A 25,006-nucleotide genomic window follows, 5' to 3' on the forward strand; every position below is an offset into this window, starting at 1 on the left:
ACATATAAGTGATATCATATAGTATTTGTTTTTCTCTTTCTGACTTACTTCACTTAGTATGAAAATCTCTAGTTGCATCCATGGTACTGCAAATGGTATTATTTTGTTCTTTTTTTAATGGCTGAGTGGTATTCCATTGTGTATATATACCACATCTTCTTAATTCATTCATCTGTCGATGGACATTTAGGTTGTTTCCATGTCTTGGTTATTGTGAATAGTGCTGGTATGAACATACGGGTGCATGTACCTTTTTGAATTGTAGTTTTGTCCAAATATGTGACCAGGAGTGGGATTGCTGGATCATAGAGTAACTGTATATTTAGTTTTCTTTTTCTTTTTGCTCTTCACGACTGCACCTGTGGCATATGGAAGTTTCCAGGCTAGGGGTCAAATCTGAGCTGCAGCTGCTGGCCTATGCCATAGCCACAGCAACATGGGATCCAAGCAAGCCTCGTCTGCAAACTACACCACAGCTCATAGCAATGCTGGATCCTTAACCCACAAGAGAGGCCAGGGATCAAACCCACATCCTCATGGATACTAGACTAGTTGAACTCGTAGCCTGTTGAGCCACAATGGGAACTCCCTATATTTAGTTTTCTGAGGAATCTTCATACCATAGTTTTCCATTGTGGCTGTACTAATTTAGAGTCCCCCCAACTGTGTACAAGGGTTCCCTTTTCTCCACACCCTCTCCAGCATTTGTTATTTGTAGACTTATTAATGATGGCCATTCTGATTGGTGTGAGTTGGTACCTCATTGTAGTTTTGATTTGCAATTCTCTAATAGTGATGTTGAACAATTTTTAGTGTGTCTGTTAGCCAATTGTATATCTTCTTTGGAGAAATGTCTATTTAGGTCTCTAGTAGCTGCTATTTTCTGATTGAATCCCCACCAGAATCCTGAGAGATGCCGTAGTGGTGTGAATGATGGCCCCTAAAAAGATATGTCCGTGTCCTAACTCCTGGTACCTGTGGATGTGACCCTCTTGGAGAAAGAGTCTTTGCAAGATGTGATTAAGGATCTCGAGATGAGTTTATCCTGGGCTCACCCAGTAGGCCCTAATGGAATGACCAGCTTCCTTACAAGAGACAGAAGAGAAGGCACAGATAGAGAAGCAGCCATGTGAAGGCAGTGGCTGAGGCAGGAGCGATGCTGCCACAGGGCAGGGAACACCTGGAGCCTCCAGAAGGTGGAGAGGCGAGGAGGGATCCTCTCCTTGAAACTTCAGAGGGAGAGTGGTATTGCCCACACCTTGATTGTGGACTGCTGGCCTCCAGGACTATGAAAGGGTAACTGTCTGTTGTGTTAAACCACCAAGTTCATGGTATTTGTTACAGCAGCCCTAGGAAACTAATACTGATTGGTATTTTTATTCCCATTTATAATCATTAGAGCTGGGTCTACCATAGTGGAATACATTTTATTATCATAACTGCTGGGTCCTATGACAATGGTAACCTTGGATTGATTCTTCCTATGAGGTTGCTTATGATTTAAGTACATTTCTTTCTCCCTTGTTGGGCCCAGAGATAATTGCTGCCCATTTAGTGCAGAGAAAAGGCTGGGAAGGTTCAAGAATCCCCAAAGTCTTGTGTAGGAATCAGTCTGGCTGGAGGAGCATAGTACTCAGCCTGGTGATGTTCATGGCACAGCTGGCAACAGCACCCCCAAGACACCTACCTCCTATCACCCCACCGGCCCAGGGTGGCAAGCTTGCCTGATGTCAGCCTGAGCCTTAAGCGGGACGATCTCCTGGGCTTTCACTTCCAACTTATACTGTGTCCATCATTTCAACTCTCTCTACAAATTAGCCTTGGCCTCCTCAGCTCTCAGGAGGGATCCACAGAGAAGGAGAAAGAGGTTAGGGCCACAAGGTCCATTTCAGTAACAACCCTCTGAAACTTCTAAAGTATTCATGGATCTTCAAGTATAGCTTGATGGTGAAGGCATTATCTTTAGAGTCAGACAGACCTAGACTGGAATCCTAACTCAGTCCTTTAGCAGCTCTGATGGACCTATAAGCAAATCGCTCTCTTTTTCCTAAAATTTATATCAACAAAAGGTGGACATTATATGCTTCATTTGAGCCTCTCGTGAGCTATTAAATGTTTCTTTATGGTCTACAATTATCATTTAATTTAATAACTCCCCTACTGCTGTTTTATTTTTCCTGCGTGGGAAATGTCAAGTGGGGTGGATTGGAAACACTGCTGACTAGGGATATTAAATGTGTGAGAGTTTAACAACAGTGGTGTTTTTTGCTTTTTGGTTGTGTGGTTTGTTTTGTTTTGTTTTGTTTAACAAAGCCAACCATATGGGATCATTAAATTATTGATGATGCTTCTGCTGCCATGCATTTATAAATAATACATGTTTAAAGGGTTATTTCCTTTACATTTCTTTAGGGACAACTAAAGAGTCTTCTCCTTTTGAGTTTAAAGAGAACTGACAGTTGGAGAAAGGTCAACAAAATGTTCATTTGTGCAGTTTCAACGCCAAAACCCTTCGAAACTTCAAATAAGAACATAACCAATTTTATGTAACCGTATCAGTCTCTCTTATTTTCAGAGCAGAATGAGGCAATGACTTTGATTTAGCAACTAGGGAGGAAAAAGCTTAAGTATGTGTTAATTTAAAAGTTTCCTGTTAAACAGTTTCACTTTTTTTTTCCCCTGCAGAAACTTTCCAAATTGAAATTAGTGTCTGTGGATGAAAAAGACTCCAACAATTAGTTTCTGGAACCTATCAATTGCCTGACACATTAGCTCTTTAGAATATGCTATTTTTCTTTTTTCTTTTTTTCTTTTTAGGGCCACACCTGTGGCGTATAGAAATTCTCAGACTAGGGGTTGAATCAGGGCTGCAGTTGCCAGCCTACACCACAGACACAGCCACAGCCACAGCCACACCAGATCTGAGCTGCATCTGCGACCTACACCACAGCTCAGGGCAACACCAGATCCTTAACCCACTGAGTGAGGCCAGGGATCAAACCCATATCCTCATAGATGCCAGTTGGGTACTTAACTTGCTGAGCCACATAGGGGACTCTCTAGAATATGTTATTTTAAAAAGGTATGTGGTGGAATGACTGGAAACAGAGGCTGGGGAAACGATGAAACCAGCTTCAGTTTTCCTCCATCCAGGGTTGCCCTCCATGAGTCTGGAACCCCAGGAATTATATGTTGATTTGTGTTGGATGCACATGGGTATGGAAGGAGCATAGAAGCCATAGTCTACATCGTATATTTATGGTCTTGAAGAATGTCAAGGAGTTCCCATTGTGGCTAAATGAAAATAAAGATCCAACATAGTGTCTGTGAGGATGTGGGTTCAATCCCTGGCCTCGCTCAGTGGGTTAAGGATCTGGCATTGCTGCAAGCTTTGGCATAGGTTGCAGCTGCGGCTCAGATCTGGTGTTACTGTGGCTGCGGCATGGGCCTGCAGCTACAACTCTGAGGCAACCCCTCACCCCAGAAGAAGAGCCTTAAGACCCACTGCTTCTTCCTTATTCCTTTTGGAACTGGCTGAGAGGAATAAGGAGGTGAAGGGGTGGAGGTTAAGTGGGAGAAGGAGAAAAGGGAGCTCTTCCCATGTTAATTAACCTCTCACCTCCCAGCCACTTTCCCATCTCCATACACCAGCACTCCACAAACTTGCTCTTCAACATCAAGGCTAATCACAGAATGTGAACATGAAGTGGTACCCAGCAACATTAGGAAAAGACAAACTGACTTTAAATCTTTTGTTACTTAAATTTTTACTTGAATTTAAAAAATGTTTTTTTCATAGTTCCTGTTGGGACTCAGCGATAATGAACCCAACTTGTATCCATGAGGATCTGGGTTCGAGTCCTGGCCTCGTCAGTGGGTTAAGGGTACCGCCTTGCCATGGGCTGTGCTGTAGGTCGCAGACGTGGCTCAGATCTGGCGTGGCTGTGGCTATGGTGTAGGTCGGCAGCTGCAGCTCTGATTTGACCCCTTGTCTGGGAACTTCTATATGTCTCAGGGGCAGCCCTGAAAAGACAAAAAAAAAAAATTCTTTTTGAAAGTGTGCTTATCTTTTTTTCTGTATATTTGTTTGTCTGGTTTTGGCTGCTCCCATGGCATGTGGAAGTTCCTGGGCAGGGATGGAACCTGGGCCACAGCATTGATCAGAGCCACAGCCACTTGTGGCAACAACAGATCCGTAACCCACTGAGTGAGGCCAGGGATTGATCCCACATCTTCACAGACACTGTGTTGGTTCTTAACCCACTGAGCTACAGTGGGAATGCCTCTTTTTTCTTTTTATAATACCACCATAATAGGTGCAAGGTGATATCCCTTGTGGTTTGATTTGCATTGCCCTGAGGATTAGTGATGTTGGGCCCCTTTTTATACACATGTTGACCATCTGTGTCTTCTTGGGAAAAAATATCTATTCAGGTCCTTTGCCCATTTTTCAATTGGAATTTATCTATTTATTTGGTATGGAGTTTTACAAGTTCTTTATATAGTTTGCAATAGAAACCCCATATCAGATAGATGGTTTGTAAATATTTTCCCCCATTCTATAGCTAAGCTTTTCATTTTGTTACTAATGCCTCTTTTTTTTTTTCGAGGACTGCACCTGTGGCACATGGAAGTTCCCAGGCTAGGGGTCGAATCAGAGCTGTAGCCACCAGGTTACACCACAGCCACAACTCAGGATCCGAGACATGTCTGCCACCCACACCATGGCTGACGGCAATGCCAGATCCTTAACCAACTGAGCAAGGCCAGGGATCCAACTTGAGTCCTCATGGATCCTAGTCGGATTCGTTACCACTTGAGCCGCACCAGGAACTCTACTAACTCCTCTTTAACCAACACCAAAATCTCACCAGAAGGCCTAATTCATTAGAATCCTATTGACATTCAACTTAGGAAAGAAGCATAGGAAAAGATAACCAACTGGTGACAAGGATGCTTAAGGAAATGCTGGACCGTCCGGTGACATCCTGTGTTCTTGTCATTCTCAGGCAGCTCATCTCTGGTCCGGGAGGGTGCATTCCAAACTCTGACTGACAAGGCACTAGAAGTCAGACAAAACCAAATTAATTCTGTTCTCTGGGAGCCACACTTAAACAGGACTCCTGCGTTAGGATGTTTTCTGGTCACAAGGTTAAGCCCTAAGGAACCAGAGAACTCAGTGACACAGAACACACTGCTGGGGACCCAGCAGGCGCTTCACCTGCAGCTGAAGCTCAGTACACGTGTGTTCACTTCCCTAAAGGTCGAGGTTGGGGCTGCGTGTAGATCTGCTCAGCGCAGCCGGGTTTTCAGTCCCCCTCCAGCCTCTCCTCCCGGTTCTTACAGGAAAACCAATCTAGGGTGGCAGGATATGCGATGACTCATCGGACATCAGATAAAGTCCTTTTCATTTGCCCTTTTTGTTTGCCTTCGTCTCTGATATTGGGAACGACCATGTTACATTTGTGAAGGTTTTCATTTCACGGAAGACGTCAGAGCACAGTGGACTCTGGCGGTCGGGTCGGGTGTGAGTGGCGGACTGATAGCTCTTTGTTTTCTACGATCCTGAGACTAGACAAAGGAATCCGAGTGTGTTTTTATCATGCTGACCCTCGAGGGTCAGGGATACCCACGCTTTGGGCTGGGTCTCTGGTGGTGTGTATTTACGCTGTTCTTTAAAGGTAGGTTTTATTTTCTGCTTTATCTCACATTCCGTTTTTTAGCTACACGTATTTATTCTTCCAGTTGTGCTTGACTGAGCAGAGACGAGCTACTCTACGAATAAATAGGCAGAGCGTCTGCACAAGAATTACTATTCTTGGAACTGCTAATTAATCTATTCATTTTAAATTGGTTGGCTTAACCTGTAAAATGAGATTTTGGGGGGATGGGGGTCGGGCGGGTTGAGCCGAAAGAACAAGGAAACACCGTGAACTATATTTTATTTTCCCAATGAAGCTATGGCAGCAATAATAATGGTACCATTTCCTGTCCATCTCTGCGATGGATGTATTCAACCTATGTATCTGTTAATATTTTATCAAAACTCACTGGTTAGCTGATATTATTCCTCAGTCTATGAACCTTTCCATTTTGTAGGTAATCAACTTCCTTTTGGGAACCATGCTGTATTTCTATGCTGAAATGTGTCCTAAGAGTAAGATCATTTGTTTTAAAACTTAAGACTTAGAAACCGGACAGCTGCTGCTTTGCTGAACAAAACCACGTTTCCGGGTGCTGTCGGCTCTGCAGAGATTAGCAGAGGGTCTATTTGGAAAGTCTCAAAGGAAAAGAAACATCTCAAAGGGGAAAGTGGGTAATGGGAGGATTTTCTAATTGTCTGTTTGATGTAGAAATGTTTCTATCATTATTAACTATGCTGGTAGATAATGTTTTACATCTAAAATTGTTCTTTCCTGCTGAAATCCCAGTGTTGCTGTCTTTTCCAAATGTTGCCAAAAGGCAAGCAATACTTTTTATTTAGTAATAACATAGCAGCTATCCTTTCCTTCGTTTTTGCCTAATGAGTGACTTCTACAGATTTCCCAAAGGGACTGAGAACCTGAAAGAAGAAAATATTTAAAGGGATTGAATGAGTTGTTGGGAAATTTGTAGAATCATGTTTTAGGTGTCAAATTTGAATTCTATAAGGAAAAATATAGAGAGGGCATTTATAAAATGAGTTGTGCCAAAAGAAGGCAAACAACCTACTTTTAATGCATTCATGGGAAAATACAAAGGGATATACATTAAATGATTGTCTAAAATTTAATGACAAAGTGCTATTGTTTGAGAACCAACTTTGGGGAAATATTCCTTAAATTTTTTTAAAATGTATTTTAGTGACTTTTACTGTGTTTTATTGATTCTTTATTATTCTTGGACTTTATTAGCCCATAAAATTGATCATTTTCCCACGTCAATCTGTACCGGCTCTTAAAAAATATTTTAAGTAAATTTTCCTTAAACACCTGGCATTCTCACACATCTCCAAGAGAGCTGAAGTTCCAAGTTGATTTTAAGGAGAAGGAGGGCTTATGAACTTCATGAAATTACTGCTTACTTCAGTTTGTTTGGTGAAGGTTCCCAGTGCTGTTGCCTGCTGGTTGTAGAAACACAGGCCAGTTGGATCGGTATTTTGCCAAGAAAGGGCAGGACTTTAATTTGGGATCAGTAAGATGGTGAGTTCTGTCCAGTGCGTGTAACTGAACTTCCCAAGCCCTTGTCTATCTTGTTACACTTGTCCTACCTTAGACTTTAGAAGTGCCCTTATCTGAGTTCCCGTTGCGGCTCAGCACCTTAAGAACCTGGCATGTGGGTTTGATCCCTGGCCTTGCTCAGTGGGTTAAGCATCCAGCTTTGCCGAAAGCTGTGGAGTAGGCCGCAGATGCTGCTCAGATCCTGTGTTGCTGTGACTGTGGTGTAGGTTGGCAGCTGCAGCTCTGATTGGAACCCTAGCCTGGGAACTTCCATATGCCGCAGATGCAACCATAAAAAGACCTAAAAAATGAAAAACAAAAAAGAAGTGCTCTTAGCCAACATTGGTGGGGTTTTTTGGTTTGTTATCACCCTAGTCCTGAGATGTAGCATTACTCTTTTCATCTCTGGGGCAGAGGCGAGCAGTGCACCTGGGAGGGTCAGCTTCCATGGGGAAGCTGATGGCCCACCTCCAGGGATGGAAGCCGTGGGGACCTCCCCACAGCCAGCATCCTCTCTGCTTCTCTGACTCTGCCCTGTGTTTGGCCCCTGCAGGCTGTGCAGGCTGTGCATCTGAGGAGAGACTCTTCCACAAACTGTTTTCTCATTACAACCAGTTCATCAGGCCTGTGGAAAATGTCTCGGACCCTGTCACGGTGCACTTTGAAGTGGCCATCACGCAGCTGGCCGACGTGGTAAGTGCAGGAGTTGCCTTAGGGGCCCCAACCCTGAGGGGTCAGAGCAATTCCCACTCATGGAACAGGGTAGATAAAAGGGTTTTATTTTATGTTATTTTATTTTATTATTTTTTGTCTTTTTAGGGCCACACCTGCAGCATATGGAGGTTCCCAGGCTAGGGGTTGAATCGGAGCTGTAGCCACTGGCCTACATCACAGCCACAACAACACCAAATCCAAGCTGTGTCTGCAACCTACACCACAGCTCATAGCAATGCTGGATCCTTTAACCCACTGAGCGAGGCCAGGGATAGAACCTGCGTCCTCACGGATACTAGTCAGATTCGTTTCTGCTGAGCCACTACGGGAACTCCAATAAAGGGATTTTAAAATATGAACAAGGAGTACCCGTTGTGGCTCAGTGGAAATGAACCTGAGCTAACTTCACTGTGCACCTATTATGCACCAGTGTCCACACTTGGGGGCTATTTGCCTTTGACAGCTGAGGAGAGGGAGACTCAATTAAGCAACTTTCCCAATGTCCTCCAATTACAAATTTACTTCGGCGAATCAGACCTGTTTAATTGCAAAACTCATAATCTTTTTACTCCGTGGAAGAAGAATTGCTTTAAGTCTCCTGTGTTCCACCAGAAAGGGAAAATGCAACTTCTTTCTCGTAGGGTTCCATCTGGCCCTGAGAAAACAGGTGGGGATTTGGAGGTCTTATTTTAGTGTATTGCTACCCTGTTCAAAGGCAAGGAGGGCTGGTGTTCTCTCTTTTGAATGAGCTTCACACCCTAGTTGCTGGGAGAGAAGGCAGTGGGTCTGGTGCCCTCATGTAGGGCAGAGTTCTGGGCTCCAAGGCCTGGCAGCGCTCTGTTCCAGGACAGACTTCCAAAAATAGGCAGGCTCAGAAAGCAGGGGAAATAGGAGCATCTCTGAGACAACAGTGCACAGAGGGAACAGACCCAGACTATGGATGGGGCTTAGCCTGGGAGAAACAGCGTGGGTCTCCAGGTGCACCTGGGGAAGGACCCAGGTAATGGATGCAGCCATGGTTCTCCAGTCTGGGCTTCCCGATGGACTGGGCTGACCCTGGCCTGGTCCTCTAGCTTCTGGCCCAGACTGGGAGTGTGTACATGCTGGTAAATACTGATTAAAAAAAAAAAAAAAGAGCCAGATACCTATGCCACAGCCACAGCAATGCTGGATCTGAGCGGCATCTTCAACCTACACCTTAGCTTGTGGCAACACTGGATCCTTAATACACTGAGCAAGGCCAGGGATCGAACCTGCATCTTCATGAATACTAGCCAGGTTCGTTACCATTGAGCCACAATGGGAACGTCTGACATAGTATGTTTTTGTTTCCATTCAGGTCTATGTATTTTTTAAAATTTGCTTTAGACATTCTCCTTGACTCATGGATTATTTAGAAGTTTAATCTCCATGGATTTAGAGATTTTCCTGTAATCTTTTTGTTATTGATTTTTAGTTTGATTCCATTATAATCAGAAACACACTATGATTTCAATTCTTTTAAATTTGTTGAGGTTTGTTTTATGGCTCATGATAAGGATATGATCTTGGTTAATAATCCATGCATGCTTTAAAAAATGTGTATTCTGCTGGTTTTGAGTGGAGTGTCTATATATGTCAGCTGGATCTTGTTGGTTGATTATAGTGTTCAGACTTCCCCTATTTCTGCTGATTTCTGTTGAGTAGTTCTATCGGTTGCTCAGAGGAGGATTTTGAAGTCTCTAACTGTAATTGGAGATTTGTCTGTTTCTTCTTTCAGTTCTCTTAGTTTTTGTTTCATATAATTTGAGACTTTGTGTTTTGGTGCATATAGAGTTAGGATCATTGTGTCTTCCTTACGGATTTTTTTTTTTTGTCTTTTTAGGGCTGCATCTGGGGCATATGGAGGTTCCCAGGCTAGAGGTTGAATCAGAGCTATAGCCACCGTCCCACACCACAGCCACAGCCACATCAGATCCGAGCCACATCTGTGACCTACACCACAGTTCATGGCAACACTGGATCCTTAACCCACTGAATGAGACTGGGGATCAAACCAGCATCTTCATGGATATGAGTCAGATTCATTTCCACTGAGCCACCGCAGGAACTCCTTCCTTGTGGATTTAGTCTTCTATCATTATGTAATGTTGCTTTTTGTCTTTAGTAAATGTTTCCCTCTGAGTCTACTTTGTCTGCTATTAATATAGCATCCTTACTGGTGTACCAGAGGCTCCTCGTGCTCACGTGGGGCACCAGAAGTCCCTGTGGACCATATTCATCATTATCGCCAAGCCATGGTGAGGACTGTGGTGCCCTACAGCCCGGATGCCCATTTACCAACTCCATTCCAGAGGCTCTAGGCCCTCTGCTGCTGTCTGAGCCTCAAGTGTGCCCTTAGAGCATCAGAGAGCTCTGCGCAGAAGGGTGTTTCCTGCTGTATAGAATGATCTTGGCCACAAATTTTTTTTTTCTTTTGTCTTTTTGCCTTTTTTTGGGCTGCTCCCGCAGCATATGGAGGTTCCCAGGCTAGGGGTCGAACTGGAGCTGTAGCCGCCAGCCTACACCAGAGCCACAGCAATGCGGGATCCAAGCCGCATCTGCAACCTACACCACAGCTCACGGCAACGCTGGATCTTTAACCCACTGAGCAAGGGCAGGGATCGAACCCGCAACCTCATGGTTCCTAGCCGGATTCGTTAACCATTGCGCCACGACGGGAACTCCTTGGCCACAAAGTTTAATGTGTGGATGAGTAGGAGTATTTCCACTCTCCCCCTCATGGGGTCAGGATAGTGCTCCTGCCTGATGTTTTCGATGGCTTGGCATATCTGAAATGACAAACCTGAAGGCTTTCAAAATGGAGCCTATCTGGATTTTCTCATTTCTGTCTGAGGTCTGTTGCTGCTGCTCTAGAATCTAGTCCATTTGAAATTGTAACTCAAATCCTTTAATTCAACCGAGTGTCATCTAATTTATTTTCCCGAGAAAGAGACACAGGGTGATGGTGGCAGGAATGTGGGCTGGTATGTGTGTCTCTGGCCTTCTTCAGCTGGGCTGTCTGATGGCAGTTCCTGTGGCTATTGGCGTGATCTGGCCTTGGATGGAGAAAGAGACTTTCCAGGCCAGCTTCTGGATGTGTCTTCAGTAGCTATTCCACTGAGAGTCAGTAGCTCCTTAAGAATATATTATATTTGGGGAGTTCCCATTGGGGCTCTGTGGGTTAAGGACCCAACGTAGTCGCTACGAAGATGTAGGTTCGATTCCTGGCCTAGCTCAGTGGGCTAAAGATTGGGCATTAACACATGCTTCAGCATAGGTCACAAAAGCAGCTCTGATACTGTGTGGCTGTGGTTGTGGCGTAGGCCATAACCCCTTACCTGGGAACTTCCATATGGTGCAGGGGTAGCATAAAAAGGAAAAAAAAGAACATGTGATATTTGGGCTATCAGCCTGGAACGCCTTTCTTCCAGACAGAATCATGACGCTTTGCAAGGCATTTATGAACCTGCTTAAACTATGTCTTCAGAGAAGCCTTCCCTGATCATCCTGTTTAAAAGAGACATGTGCACACATTCACACCACTCATTCCCTCTTTGTTTTTTTCCATAAGACCTACCATATCTTATATTATATGACATATCTATTATTGATTTCCTGTCTCCCCAACCTAGACACATATAGGTAGATTTTTTCCATCCTGGTTACTTCTCCAGCCCCAGCATTTGTAGAGTACATAATAGGTGCTCAACAAGTCTTCATTAGTGAATGACTGAAGCAATTGGCCATGGTTTGGGTGGGGTGGCAGGTTCTGGCTGGAAAGCTCCATGGTGAGCTGAGGCTGACACCTCCAGGGGAAGTTGGGCTCAGGGCTCAGAGCCTTGAGGTGCTGGGGCAGAGTTGGGAAGGGAGGTTTTTTCAGGGAGTGGGGAAGAAGATGGCAGAAACAGAAAAAATTAAAAACAAAACAAAACAAAAAACAACAAAAAAAATCACTGTCTGCAAGACTTCCCTTACCTCCCTCTTACTCTCTCTTCTTTTCTTTCATGGAATCAGAAAACTTTATGGGCTGCACAGGTCAGAAAGGCTTCACAGAAGAAATGGGACCGCATCAGATTTAAAAGATAGTCTTAAAGCCACATTTCATTTCAAAGTCAATAAGCTTGGGACCAGTGTGGAAATACTACATTTCTGGTTGCTTTTTGAGGGGCTGCACCATGGAATGTGAAAATTCCCAGGCCAGAGATTGAACCTGTGCCACAGCAGTGACAATCCTGGATCCTTAACCTGCTGAGCCACCAGGGAACTCCATGGTTACTTTTTATAAGTTGCCTTTTCAGTCTTCTTTGTTTTCCTCCACTAGCCTGAATAACTCAAATTTGGTTCTTTTAGCGGCAATGTTTGCTCTAAGGTTCATTTCTATGAGTAAGTACATTTAGGCTAAAAATATTATTCCTTCTTCCTAGGATGAAGTAAACCAGATCATGGAAACCAATTTGTGGCTGCGTCACGTATGTGTCCACATCACTTGTTCTTTCCTTGGAACTGTGTTACTCATGTGTCCATTGAACAATATCTAATGGATAAAATCCACTAGCATTCCTTCTTTCATCTCCAGCTTATGAGAGAGCATAAAATATTATCTATCTCCAAAGCCCAAAGTTTAAGAGTGATAATGGCTGGCTGGGTGAAAGCTTCATGGGTGCAGAACCTAGCGACAAAATTCTCTGTCCTTTCTGTGTTCTGCTCTCAGGTCTCTTATTTTTGTCTACATCTCAAACTCCAGAGCCAGATGTTTGCCCACTCTTTGATCCAGCTGTGGATAAATTCCTACCATCTGGGTTTTGTTGTTGTTGTTTGTTTTGGATTTTTTTGGAGGGGGCAGGGGGCCATACCAGTGGCATGTAAAAGTTCCCAGGCCAGGAGTCAAACCTGTGCCACAGCATCGACCTGAGCCATAACAGTGACCACATGATCACTGGATCCTTAATCCACTGAGCCACCAGGAAAGTCTGATAAGGGCACTTCTAAAGTCTAAGGCAGCACAAGTGTAACAAGATAGACAAGGGCTTGGGAAGTTCAGTTACACGCACTGGACAGAACTCACCATCTTACTGATCCCAAATTAAGGTCCTGCCCTTTCTTGGCAAAATACCGATCCAACAGGCCTGTGTTTCTACAACCAGCAGGCAACAGCACTGGGAACCTTCACCAAACAAACTGAAGTAAGCAGTAATTTCATGAAGTTCATAAGCCCTCCTTCTCCTTAAAATCAACTTGGAACTTCAGCTTTCTTGGAGATGTGTGAGAATGCCAGGTGTTTAAGGAAATTTTACTTAAAATTTTTTTTTTTAAAGATGACTTTTTTTTTTTTGCCATTTCTTGGGCCACTCCTGCAGCATATGGAGGTTCCCAGGCTAGGGGTCGAATCAGAGCTATAGCCACTGGCCTACGCCAGAGCCACAGCAATGTGCGATATGAGCCGCATCTGTGACCTACACCACAGCTCACAGCAATGCTGGATCCTTAACCCACTGAGCGAGGCCAGGGATGGAACCCTCAACCTCATGGTTCCTAGTCAGATTCGTTAACCACTGAGCCATGAAGGGAACTTCCTACTTAAAATGTTTTTTAAGAGCCAGTACAGATTGACGTGGGAAAAATGATCAATTTTATAGGCTAAAGTCCAAGAATAATAAAGAATCAATAAAACTGTAAAAATCACTAAAATAAGAGAGACCATCAATAAATTGAGATCTCAAATAAAATGAGACCTTCCTGTTTTAATCTTTTATGCAGATTTTGTAGCAAACTCATCATCATACACTTAATTATCTTTTTAAATATTAGAAATGGGGTATTGCTACAGTTTGAACATAACCCATGAACTATAGCTGAGCCTTGGCCAGCTAGTTAATAATCAATAAATCCTTATCTAATATCTATCAGATAATTTATATTTGCCCAAATCAGCTTAGCTACCTACTCCCTTGTTCCCTATGGGTTTAATCTCCCAAATTTTGATAGAAACCAATGTACTCTTCAAATAAGAACTTTTTCAAAAATCCGCTCAACCAACATAGAATTAACATTGGAAAAAATTTAAGAATTTTTTTTTTTTTACTTTTTTTTGCTGGGGGTGGAGTGATGAATGGGGGTGGGGAAGAAGTAGGGGTGAATGGGGAAGGGGAGAGAGACTTAGTAAAAGTTGGGAGGAGGGAAGTAATGGCTTAAGTGTTTTTTGTTTTTTGTTTTGTCTTTCTAGGGCCAAACTCTCGACATATGGAGGTTCCCAGGCTAGGGGTCGAAATGGAGCTGTTGCTGCTGGCCTACGCCACAGCCACAGCAACATGGAATCTGAGCTGAGTCTGCGATCTACACCGCAGCTTTTGGCAAGGCTGGATCCTTAACCCACTGAGTGAGGCCAGGGATAGAACTCTTGTCCTCATGGATACTAATCGGGTTTGTTACCATTGCGCCAAAAGGGGAACTCCAGCCTTTTTTTTTTTTTTTTTTTTTTTAACTGAGTCCTATTTCCTTTAGATCTGGAATGATTATAAATTGCGCTGGGACCCAATGGAATATGATGGCATTGAGACGCTCCGTGTTCCTGCGGATAAGATCTGGAAGCCTGACATCGTTCTCTACAACAAGTATGAGCATCTGACAGCCAGTCTCTTTTCCAAAGTTGCCTTTGGTCCAGGCGGACCCAAAGCACTGGGAGTGTCATTAACAGTGTCTGATTTGCCTTGCAGTGCTGTCGGCGACTTCCAGGTCGAGGGCAAGACCAAAGCTCTTCTTCAATATGATGGCATGATAACCTGGACTCCACCAGCTATTTTTAAGAGCTCCTGTCCTATGGACATCACTTTTTTCCCTTTTGATCATCAAAATTGTTCCCTGAAATTTGGTTCCTGGACCTATGACAAAGCTGAAATTGATCTCCTCATCATTGGCTCTAAGGTGGACATGGATGATTTTTGGGAAAACAGTGAGTGGGAAATTGTCGATGCCTCTGGCTACAAGCACGACATAAAGTACAACTGCTGTGAAGAGATCTACACGGACATAACCTATTCTTTTTACATCAGGAGACTGCCGATGTTTTACACCATTAATCTGATCATCCCCTGCCTCTTTATTTCATTTCTGACTGTGCTGGTCTTCTACCTTCCCTCTGACTGTGGGGAAAAAGTGACGCTGTGCATTTCAGTGCTGCTGTCTCTGACCGTGTTTTTGCTGGTGATCACGGAAACCATCCCATCCACGTCCCTCGTGATCCCTCTGGTGGGTGAGTACCTGCTGTTCACCATGATCTTCGTCACCCTGTCCATCGCGGTGACAGTGTTTGTGTTGAATATACACTATCGCACCCCGACCACACACACCATGCCCACGTGGGTGAAGACACTCTTCCTCCGGCTGTTACCCCAGATCCTGATGATGAGGAGGCCCCTGGACAAGATGAGGGAGGCGAGATCTGCTAAAACTCCCAAAGGGATCTCCAGGAGGCCTGCCAAAGGCAAGGTGGATCATCACGGAGAGCCCCGGCCTCTTCAAGAATGCTGCCACTGTCATAAACCCAAGGAGCTCGCCACTGGCAAGAGGCGACTAAGTCATCAGCCTTTACAATGGATGACAGACCATACAGAGCCCTCACCTGAAGTTGAAGATGTGATTGATAGTGTTCAATTCATAGCAGAAAACATGAAGCACCAAAATCAAACAAAGGAGGTAAGGGTGTGTCTCCTCTAGCCTGGGGACCCTGCCGAGACAGGTCAGATCTCTAGCGTGAGTTCTGTTTGCAAGATAGTCAGGGAGGGGTCCCCTAAGATCCTTGCCCTGTGATTATACAGTCATGGGGATGCCCTGGGGATGGGGTGGAGTAAGGTGTAGCCTCAGAACAAATCTCCACCTGTAGGAGTTCCTATTGTGGCTCAGTAGGTTAAGAACCCAACTAGTGTCCATGAGGATGTGAATTTGATCCCTGGCTTTGCTCAGTGGGTTAAGGATCAGGTGTTGCCACAAGCTGTGGCGTAGGTCACAGATGGGTTGCCGTGGTTGTGAGGTTAGGCTGAAGCTGAAGCTCCTATTTGACTCCTAGCCTGGGAATTTCCATGTGCTGCAGGTGCATCCCTAAAAAACAAACAAACAAAACCCCCCAAAAAACAAACAAAAAACCCCAAAACTCCTCCTGCAGGTTTTTTTTTTCACTTAAATTTTCACTTAATTCAAATGAAAATCTGGTTTAAAAAGAAACAGATCAGAGCAACCTTGCTTAATTAAGCCAAGAGCCCCTAAGGAAAGGTAGGAGAGGGAAAAGCTGGCCGAGGGGCGGGAGGAAAGCCTGCAGGGCTGCTGGCAGGCTGGGAGCCTGGGAGGAAGGCTCCGATCCCACTTAACTAGACTTGACAGGGATCCAGGTGCTGACTGAATGGGGCTCAGGGATATTTTTACATCCAGACATTTTGCTCCTGCTGCTCAGAGTCTAACTATAGTAATGTGGACCTGCCCACCCTCCTAAGAGAGCGCTCAGTAGTTGCATGCCAGTTTTTCATATACCGTAGGGATGACTAGCTGGGCCCTCTGAAAACTCCTGCCAGGTTCTGGGTCTGACCTGATGCTGCGGCTGGCATCCTTTTCTCTTAGGGAAAGGACATTGCAGACCTTCCTGTTAACACTGGGGCACATGCTGTGACTGCATGTCACAGGTAGAGGTGGGGCTGCATTGGGAACGGGGGAGCCCAGGATTCCCCTGTGTGGTGACACCTTCATCAAACCTAGGGGACAGTTGCTGCTGACTTAATCGCCACCAGGTAGGGTTCTTAGAGCTCAGGAACAGGAAGGACAGGAAAAATGGCAATGAAGTCTCCCTGACCAGCATGACGCTGAGATCCAAAGGGCTCCCCTTTTCCCGATGGGGGCCAATTGCACCACCCATCCTACACCCCCTGCCTCAATCCCATTTCCTGGGCTTGCCAGGGCATTAGAATATCCCATGGTTCCCACGACAAGTGTGGGTGAAAAAACGTCACTGGCCCTATCAGTACACAAAGGATGCTGATAGGCCATGAGGCCAGCAGCCTGAACTGTGCACCCTGAGTGGATTCAGGATGGAGAAAAGCAGGATGCTGGTCCCTCATAGCTAAGGTGTATATCAAAGGAATACTTTCAGTCAGCCCAGAGTCTCTCATCTTCCCATACATAGAAAAGAGCTTGGAGTTCCCGTTGTGGTTCAGTAGGTTAAGAACCCAACTAGTATCCATGAGGATTCAGGTTCAAACCCTGGTCTTGCTCAATGGGTTCAGGATCCAGCGTTGTGCAAGCTTCAGCACAGGTCGAGGATTCAGCTCCATCTGGTGTTACTAGGCTATAGCTACAGCTCCGATTCAACCCCTAGGTTGGGCACTTCCATATGCCGTGGGTGTAGCCCTAAAAAAAGAAAAGAAAAGAAAAACAACAAAACACACACACACAAACAAAACAAGAAAAGTGCTTAATTTATTAACTTGAGATGTCTGGTTTTCTGCCATTATCAATAATCTTTTGATGTTCTCACTACCTGGTCTTTGTTGCAAAAAATCTTATATACCCTGGCTCCCCCTTTTCCTCTGCAGAGCAGTCGCTCAGAACAATCTGAGAGGCTGTCTCCTGGGCTTTAAGTCCCCAGAAAATCTACCAAATAAAACACAATTCTCAACTTTTAGGTTGTGCTTTTTTTTTGAGCCATCTGAGTAGCTCTTTCTTGGGGGCGCTCCTGCAGTCAGAAGTCCTCTGTGCCCCTGGAAGCCTACTTATCTTGCCACCTGCTACCCCAGGACTGAAGGGGCCCATGTACCCACCTACAGAGGAGACAGGGGTTAGCCAGAATCATGGGGCGGGGCGGGGGGGGGGTTGCTTTAAAAATTGCCAGGGAGTTTCCGTCGTGGCGCAGTGGTTAACGAATCTGACTGGGAACCATGAGGTTGTGGGTTCGGTCCCTGCCCTTGCTCAGTGGGTTAACGATCCGGCATTGCCGTGAGCTGTGGTATAGGTTGCAGACGTGGCTCGGATCCCGAGTTGCTGTGGCTCTGGCGTAGGCTGGTGGCTACAGCTCCGATTCGACCCCTAGCCCGGGAACCTCCATATGCCGCGGGAGCGGCCCAAAGAAATAGCAAAAAGCCAAAAAGCCCCCCCCCAAAAAAAAAATTGCCAGGAAATCTTATAGGAAATGGAAACAACTTATTTATGAAAAAGCTTATCTCCTTTGGTTTCGGGGTTTTTTTTTTTTTTTTTTGCTTTTTAGGGCTGGACTTGTGGCCTATGGAAGTTCCCAGGCTAGGGGTCAAATCCGAGCTGCAGCTGCTGGTCTACACCACAGCCGCAGCAATACCAGATCTAAGCCTCATCTGCGACCTATACCACAGCTCATGGCAAGGCTGGATCCCTAACCCACTGAGTGAGGCCAGGGATTGAACTGGCATCCTCATGGATACTAATCAAGTTCCTTACCACTTAGGTACAATGGGAACTCCTTTCCTATGTTCTTTTTCTTAGGACCTTTTCTTTCTTTCTTTCTTTTTTTTTTTTAGCTGCACCCGTAGCGTGTGGAAGTTCCCGGGCCAGGGATTGAACCCAAGCCACTCCAGTGACCTGAGCCTTTGCAGTGACTACACCAGATCCTTAACACGCTGTAACACCAGGGAACTCTGGTTTTGGTTTGTTTGTTTATTTTTATTTTTTCTTGTTAGGGCTGCCCCTGCAGCCTATGGAAGTTCCCAGGCTAGGGGTCAAATCGGAGCTGCAGCTGCTGGCCTACAGCAATGCTAGATCCAAGCCACATCTGCAACCTACACCTTAGCTTGCAGGAATGCTGGATCCTTAACCCACAATGGGAACTCTTCAGTTTTTTAAAGCTCCTTCCCTTTCTGTTTGCCTTTCAGGTAGAGGACGACTGGAAATACGTGGCCATGGTGGTGGACAGGGTGTTCCTGTGGGTGTTTATAATTGTCTGTGTGTTTGGAACCGTAGGGCTGTTTCTCCAGCCACTCCTGGGGAATACAGGAAGTTCATAAGGACATAAGGATGAATTTTTTCCTTTATCTTCAGAAACGTACAGATGCTCTTTGTTCTGTGTCCCCCACCACAAGGAAAGGGATAGAAATCTTCCCGCCACATCCCCATCTAGATGGTAAAAGAGGACTTTCTTGGCAATTAGGAGGTGATGCCCTCCCTCGGGGTCCTTTAAGATGTTTTCTGACACGGGAGCCCCAAGCTAGCAGCATCTATAGGCATCTCTTATTTGTACATGTTTGGCTTCTGGGCACACATCGGAACCCCAGTACCATGGAATCAAGGGGTTGTGTTGCTTCTCCAGTTTATTGCTTCCCAATATAATGACACCTGCCAGACCTGAAACTCTGGAACTTGGACTCGCTGACATCTGCGGCTGGGAGCTTGGGTCTGCTTGCTTTCTCATGCACATCTCTGTGATGGAACACACACGCTTCAGCATTACTTGATACATTAATTGCTAAATAACAGCAGGTAGTCCATCTAGCCAGCAGGCTGTATTTAATTAGCATTTATCTGGCAAGAGACTCAAGTGGTGACCAACACTAGGCATCACCACACTAGCAGAAGTAAGTTTGGTCCACGCACTCGGAGTTTTTTTTAGGAAAAATCGAAAACACAGAGACCTCCAGGACCAGGTATCACGTGGGGAATGTAACCAGAGCGATGAAAATAGAGCGTGGTGGGGTCTGGCTGGACGGACTGCAAGCGGCCTTTGCTGTGGGTCCAAATGTGTCTCTTCTCATCAATAGTTTCCATTTGATCTTTGTCACTGAGACTGAAAATAAAAGTGTTTCCTAAATCAACTCTACTTCAATAAAATAAAAACAATTAAAAATCCTAACTAAAGAAGTGCTTCTTTTCTTTTTCTTTTTTCTTTCTTCTTCTTTTTTTTTTGTCTTTTTGCTATTTCTTTGGGCCGCTCCCTCGGCATATGGAGGTTCCCAGGCTAGGCGTCGAATCGGAGCTGTAGCCCCCGGCCTACGCCAGAGCCACAGCAACGCGGGATCTGAGCTGTGTCTGCAACCTACACCACAGCTCACAGCAATGCCGGATCGTTAACCCACTGAGCAAGGGCAGGGATCGAACCCGCAACCTCATGGTTCCTAGTCGGATTCGTTAACCACGGGAACTCCAGAAGTGTTTCTTTTCTAAGAAATGGGGAGTTTGTACACTTTGAAGCCATTCCTTTTCTGAGAGGAGAACTTGGGGCATTGTGTTTTATTCCACTCTCACTTATTATCTTTTTTTTTTTTCTTTTTTGGCCACCCCACAGCATGTGGAGTACCCAGGCTAGGGATCAGATCCGAGCTTCAGTTGTGACCTACACTGCAGCTGGGGCAACACTGGATCCTACTGTGCCAGGCCTTGGAGGGACTGAACCCATGTCCCAGTGCTCCCAAGATGCCACCTATCCTGCTTCGCCACAGCAGGAACTCCATTTTCTCCTCCTCCCCCTCCTCCCCCTCCTCCTCCTTCCCCTCCTTCTCCTTCTTCTTCTTCTTCTTTTTGTATCCACTTATTCTAACAATTGTAAAGATATATTTTAATCCCTTTTTTTTTGGCCACACCTGTGGCATGTGAAATTTCCCAGGCCAGGGATCGAACCTGCACCACAAGGAATTCCTGTCGTGGCTCAGTGGTTAACGAATCCGACTAGGAACCATGAGGCTTCGGGTTAAATCCCTGGCCTTGCTCAGTGGTTAAGGATCCAGTGTTGCTGTGAGCAGTGGTGTAGGTGGCAGACGTGGGTCGGATCCTGTGTTGCTGTGGCTCTGGCATAGGCCGATAGCTATAGCTCCGATTAGACCCTTAGGCTGGGAACCTCCATATGCCTTGGGTGCAGCCCTAGAAAAGACCAAAAAAAAAAAAAAAACCTGTACCACAGCAGAGCCAATAACAGATCCTTAACTGTCAGGCCACCAGAGAACTCCAAGATATATATATATATATATACATATACATATACATACATACACACACACACACACACACACACACACACACACACATATTTTTTTTTGGTCTTTTCTAGGGCCGCTCCCACGGCATATGGAGGTTCCCAGGCTAGGGGTCGAATCGGAGCTGTAGCCCCTGGCCTACGCCAGAGCCATAGCAACTCGGGATCCGAGCCGGGTCTGCGACCTACACCATAGCTCACGGCAATGCTGGATCCTTAACCCACTGAGCAAGGCCAGGGATTGAACCCGCAACCTCACGGTTCCTTGTTGGATTCGTTAACCACTGCGCCACAACGGGAACTCCTCCAAGATATATTTTAAAGTAGAAAAAAAAATCATCCTAATGAAAGAGCTAATTTCATTTTGCCTTTTCCTTTCTAGCAAGTAAACCTCACCCTGACTTCTTATCATGTTCTTTTATCCATGAACGTACTTCAACCTTCCCAGCCCACCTTCCAGAAGTTGCTCAGTGGTCCTCAGGGACAGTGGGTGGATTGTATAGACACAAGCAAATGGACTAAACATACATTTAAAAATAAATGAAATAAGCATTGAATAAAAGGGAATCAGAGCATGGAGGTGTCTGTGCATCTGAACTAGAGAGTCAGTGACTTTTAGAATCAATGACCATGGCACAGGAGTACCCTGATGGCCTAGTGGGTTAAGGATCTAGCATTGTCAGTGCTGTGGCTTGGGTCCCTGCTGTGCCACAGGTTTGATCCCTGAACTTCCATATGTCATGGCCAAAGAGAGAGAGAAAGAGAGAGAGACCAGAACTCATAGATTATCTAGCTAGACTCTTTTTAAAAATTTTTAATCTTAGAGGTAGAGTGGCTTGCCTATGTATGTGGAGCTAACAAATTCAACTTAAGGACCCACATCTTTTGACTCTTAAACAATTTCCCTACCTCCGGACAGTTTAGTCTCTCTCATGAGATGGGACTCAAAAAACAGTAAGTCAACTGAGGTGGCCCGTCTTCTCCCCTCCCATCCCATGTCCTCCCACCAAGGGAAAGCAGCTGTCACTGTGAGTCATCGGAGAGAAGAAAGCTTGGCAATGTAAACCAAGTTAGGGAGGAAGCGGCAAGTGTGCTCTTATTTGTGGAAGGTCAGGACCATCAGGAGTGTCCGAGTTGGGAGTTCCCACTGTGGTGCAGCGGGTTAAGGATCACAGTTTTGGCTCCCATTCAGTCCCTGGCCCGGGAACTTTCCCATGCCGCTGGTACAAAGAAAAAAAAGAAAGTAGGGGAGCTTCAGAGTTTATTTTAGCAGGGGCAGGGGATACAAATAACTTTTGTGGACTGTATGTGAGTCTTCAGAATGAGCTCAGTTATTGCTGAGATGAATAGCAGACCTTTGGGGACATAAGCCCTGGGTCACAGTGGAAGCATCCTAGGGTTTCTGCTCCCTAAGTGCCCCACCTGTTCATGCTTCCCTCTGCTGAGGCAGCAGATGGGGGGCAGAGGAGAAAACCTTTGAGCTTAGCTGATGCTGAAGTGTAAAGACTAACTCAGGACAGACCTTCACAGAGGCGCTGCAGGAGCCAATGGAGCGAGTGGTCTGCTTGCCAAGAGGCTGATGGGCACCCCTTGAACCCCAGTCCCTCATCCTCATGCTGAATATCATCTTGGGTGTCTTTTCTTCTCCTTTTTTTCTTTTTTGCTCTTTAGGGCCGCAATCGTGGCATACGGAAGTTCCCAGGCTAGGGTTGAATCATAGCTATAGCTGCCGGCCTGCACCACAGCCACAGCAATGCCAGATCTGAGCCATGTCTGCGACCTACACCACAGCTCACAGCAACACTGGATCCTTAACCCACTGAGCGAGGCCAGGGATGGAACCCGCATCCTCATGGATACTAGTTGGGCTTGTTACCACTGAGCCACGACGGGAACTCCCATCTTGGGTGTCTTGAGCTTCTGATTTTCCAAGATGAATGGAGGATCCAGTTTTGTATCTAAAATCTCCTAGTTTTAAAATGTGGCGACTAAATCAAGCACAAATAAAGTCTTGGTGTTGGCCAAACAAACACTGCAATGCGGGGCTGTGAGTTTGCAGCTGTTGGCTAAACAGACTTGGGCTTGATTCCTTCTGCTGGAGGAGCTCAGGCAGGAGGCAGAGTGGGTGTAGGGAGGTGCCAGAGGTGGGGTGAGGGGAGGCCAACTCCAGGGACCACAGAGAGCCATCTGAGGGCCTAGAGTGTGTCCATGTGGCCAAGAGTCTCATGGGTGCAGTGAAGGGACAAGGACATAGAACAGGGGCATCTCCCCCTGCCCACCCCCTCTTTTGACTTTGGCACCATCATCTGAACCCTTCAGCAGTAGCCAGCTATTCTCAAGCAGAGATGCTACTGCACCGCCGCCCCCCCCACATGTGTCTAAAGGGCATTTTGGGTGGTCACAGGACTGGGGTGACCTTATCACTTAGGGCCTGGGGCTGGGGATGCCAGCCATCTGCAATGTGAGGGGCAGGAGGGCTTCCCAGTCAGGATGCCCAAGGGAAGCTCCACCCTCTCCAGGGAATCAGTTTGGGACACAGGCCTGTGAAGGCCCACCCTACACCTGCTTGTAGAGGACAGCCACCCACACACCACCACCCACACCACACCCACCACCCACATACCACACCGAATATAGAATTTGGGGGCTGGAGGGATCGCCAATGGTCACGAGTCATAACCTCTCGTTATGACTAAAACCCACATACCACACACTGAACCCACCACCCACACCCACATCACACATATGCCACACTCACCAGGCCTACCACACACCACACCACCATCCATACCACACATATATCACACATACCACACCCACCATATCCACCGCATATAGACCACACTTGTCACACCCAACACCCACACCATACCCCGCCACACCCCAGCCACCACCCACCACATCCACACCACACCCACCACCCACATGTTAGGGAAATTTGAATATGGAATTATTGATTTTTCTAAGGATGTTAATAGTGTTTTTGAATTTTTTTTTAATGTAAGCAAATGTTTCTTTAAGAAATTTACTGAAAAGTGCATGCACACACACAGAGTTGGAAATTTTGGGAGGGGCTGAGCAAGAGGACACATTTGTCCTCATGTGAGACAGAGAACGCAATCTGAACTTTGTGGTCCTGGTTTAATTAATCAACAAGTATGAATTAAGCCTGGAGCATGTACTCAACTCTATTAGACGCACATGGGGGGTGTGATGGAGGATACATGTGGTATAGCTAAGGAAATGAAATTCACAGAATACAGCAATAGAAAACAACTATGTTCTAATCTACACACCAGTGACTGAAAACACCACAGGTTCTAGACAACACAGGGGCTCAGAGGGGGGCTGTGTATTCTGTGAGGGCTTCAGGAGGAGGTGGTTATGCACAGAAAGCTGAGGAATGAGGACAATTTGGACAGCTGTGTGCCTCATCTTTGTATGCCCCCGTGTGTGCCCTATACCCATGTGTGTGCCCCCACATGTGTCGTGCATGCCCACAAGTGTGACAGAGAGTAGTAGCACTTATCTTCCAACATCCACCTATTGGAATTCCCTGACACGTTTTTTCCACAGAAAATTTGTCTTGCCATACATTGGACATTCAAATTTCTTTGCTTTTAAGTTATCTTTTGTAGTTACTTCCTTAGGGTTATGGTGCTATATGAATGTTTATCTTGCCCACATTCGAGGCCCTTATCATCTCCCAATTTAGCTGCGATGAGGCTTAAGCCTTGTGCACACAGAGAAAAGCTTGACCTTTGCTGTACTTGTGTCTGGTCAGAAAGAGGCTTGTCGTGGAAAGCGTTTCAGGGGACATTTTTCATTATTTAAAACTGATTTCAAACCGAAATGCATCTTTCTGAGATTAGCACTGTCATTTACCCAGCAAACTGCTGAGTTAAAGTTAAGTCATGAGTTAAGTCAACAGTGTTCTCAATATAAGGGAGAAGAAGAGGGATTTGCCCTTGAGCCTGTGATCCCATCAGGGCTTTAAGGCAGGGAATCTTTGATTTTCATCACAATGTATTCCTGCAAATCCTGTCCTGAAGCAGCCATAAAGCAGATTACATGTTCCCAGGGGAACAAAGTTACAAATAGA

The 25,006-nt window shown here is 45.6% G+C and overlaps 1 protein-coding gene across 1 annotated transcript; it reads left to right on the forward strand.

The window, feature by feature from the left end:
- The first annotated feature begins 5,440 nt into the window (after positions 1-5,440).
- On the forward strand, positions 5,441-19,734 carry CHRNA6 (cholinergic receptor nicotinic alpha 6 subunit). Its single transcript, XM_047770374.1, has 6 exons — positions 5,441-5,681; positions 7,753-7,892; positions 12,359-12,403; positions 14,436-14,545; positions 14,648-15,626; positions 18,815-19,734. The coding sequence occupies exons 1-6, from the start codon at positions 5,603-5,605 to the stop codon at positions 18,944-18,946; spliced, it is 1,485 nt and encodes a 494-aa protein (XP_047626330.1). The 5' UTR covers positions 5,441-5,602; the 3' UTR covers positions 18,947-19,734.
- Positions 19,735-25,006: the final 5,272 nt, after the last annotated feature.

This window comes from Phacochoerus africanus, chromosome 3 (assembly GCF_016906955.1).
Source record: "Phacochoerus africanus isolate WHEZ1 chromosome 3, ROS_Pafr_v1, whole genome shotgun sequence".
NCBI lineage: Eukaryota > Metazoa > Chordata > Mammalia > Artiodactyla > Suidae > Phacochoerus > Phacochoerus africanus.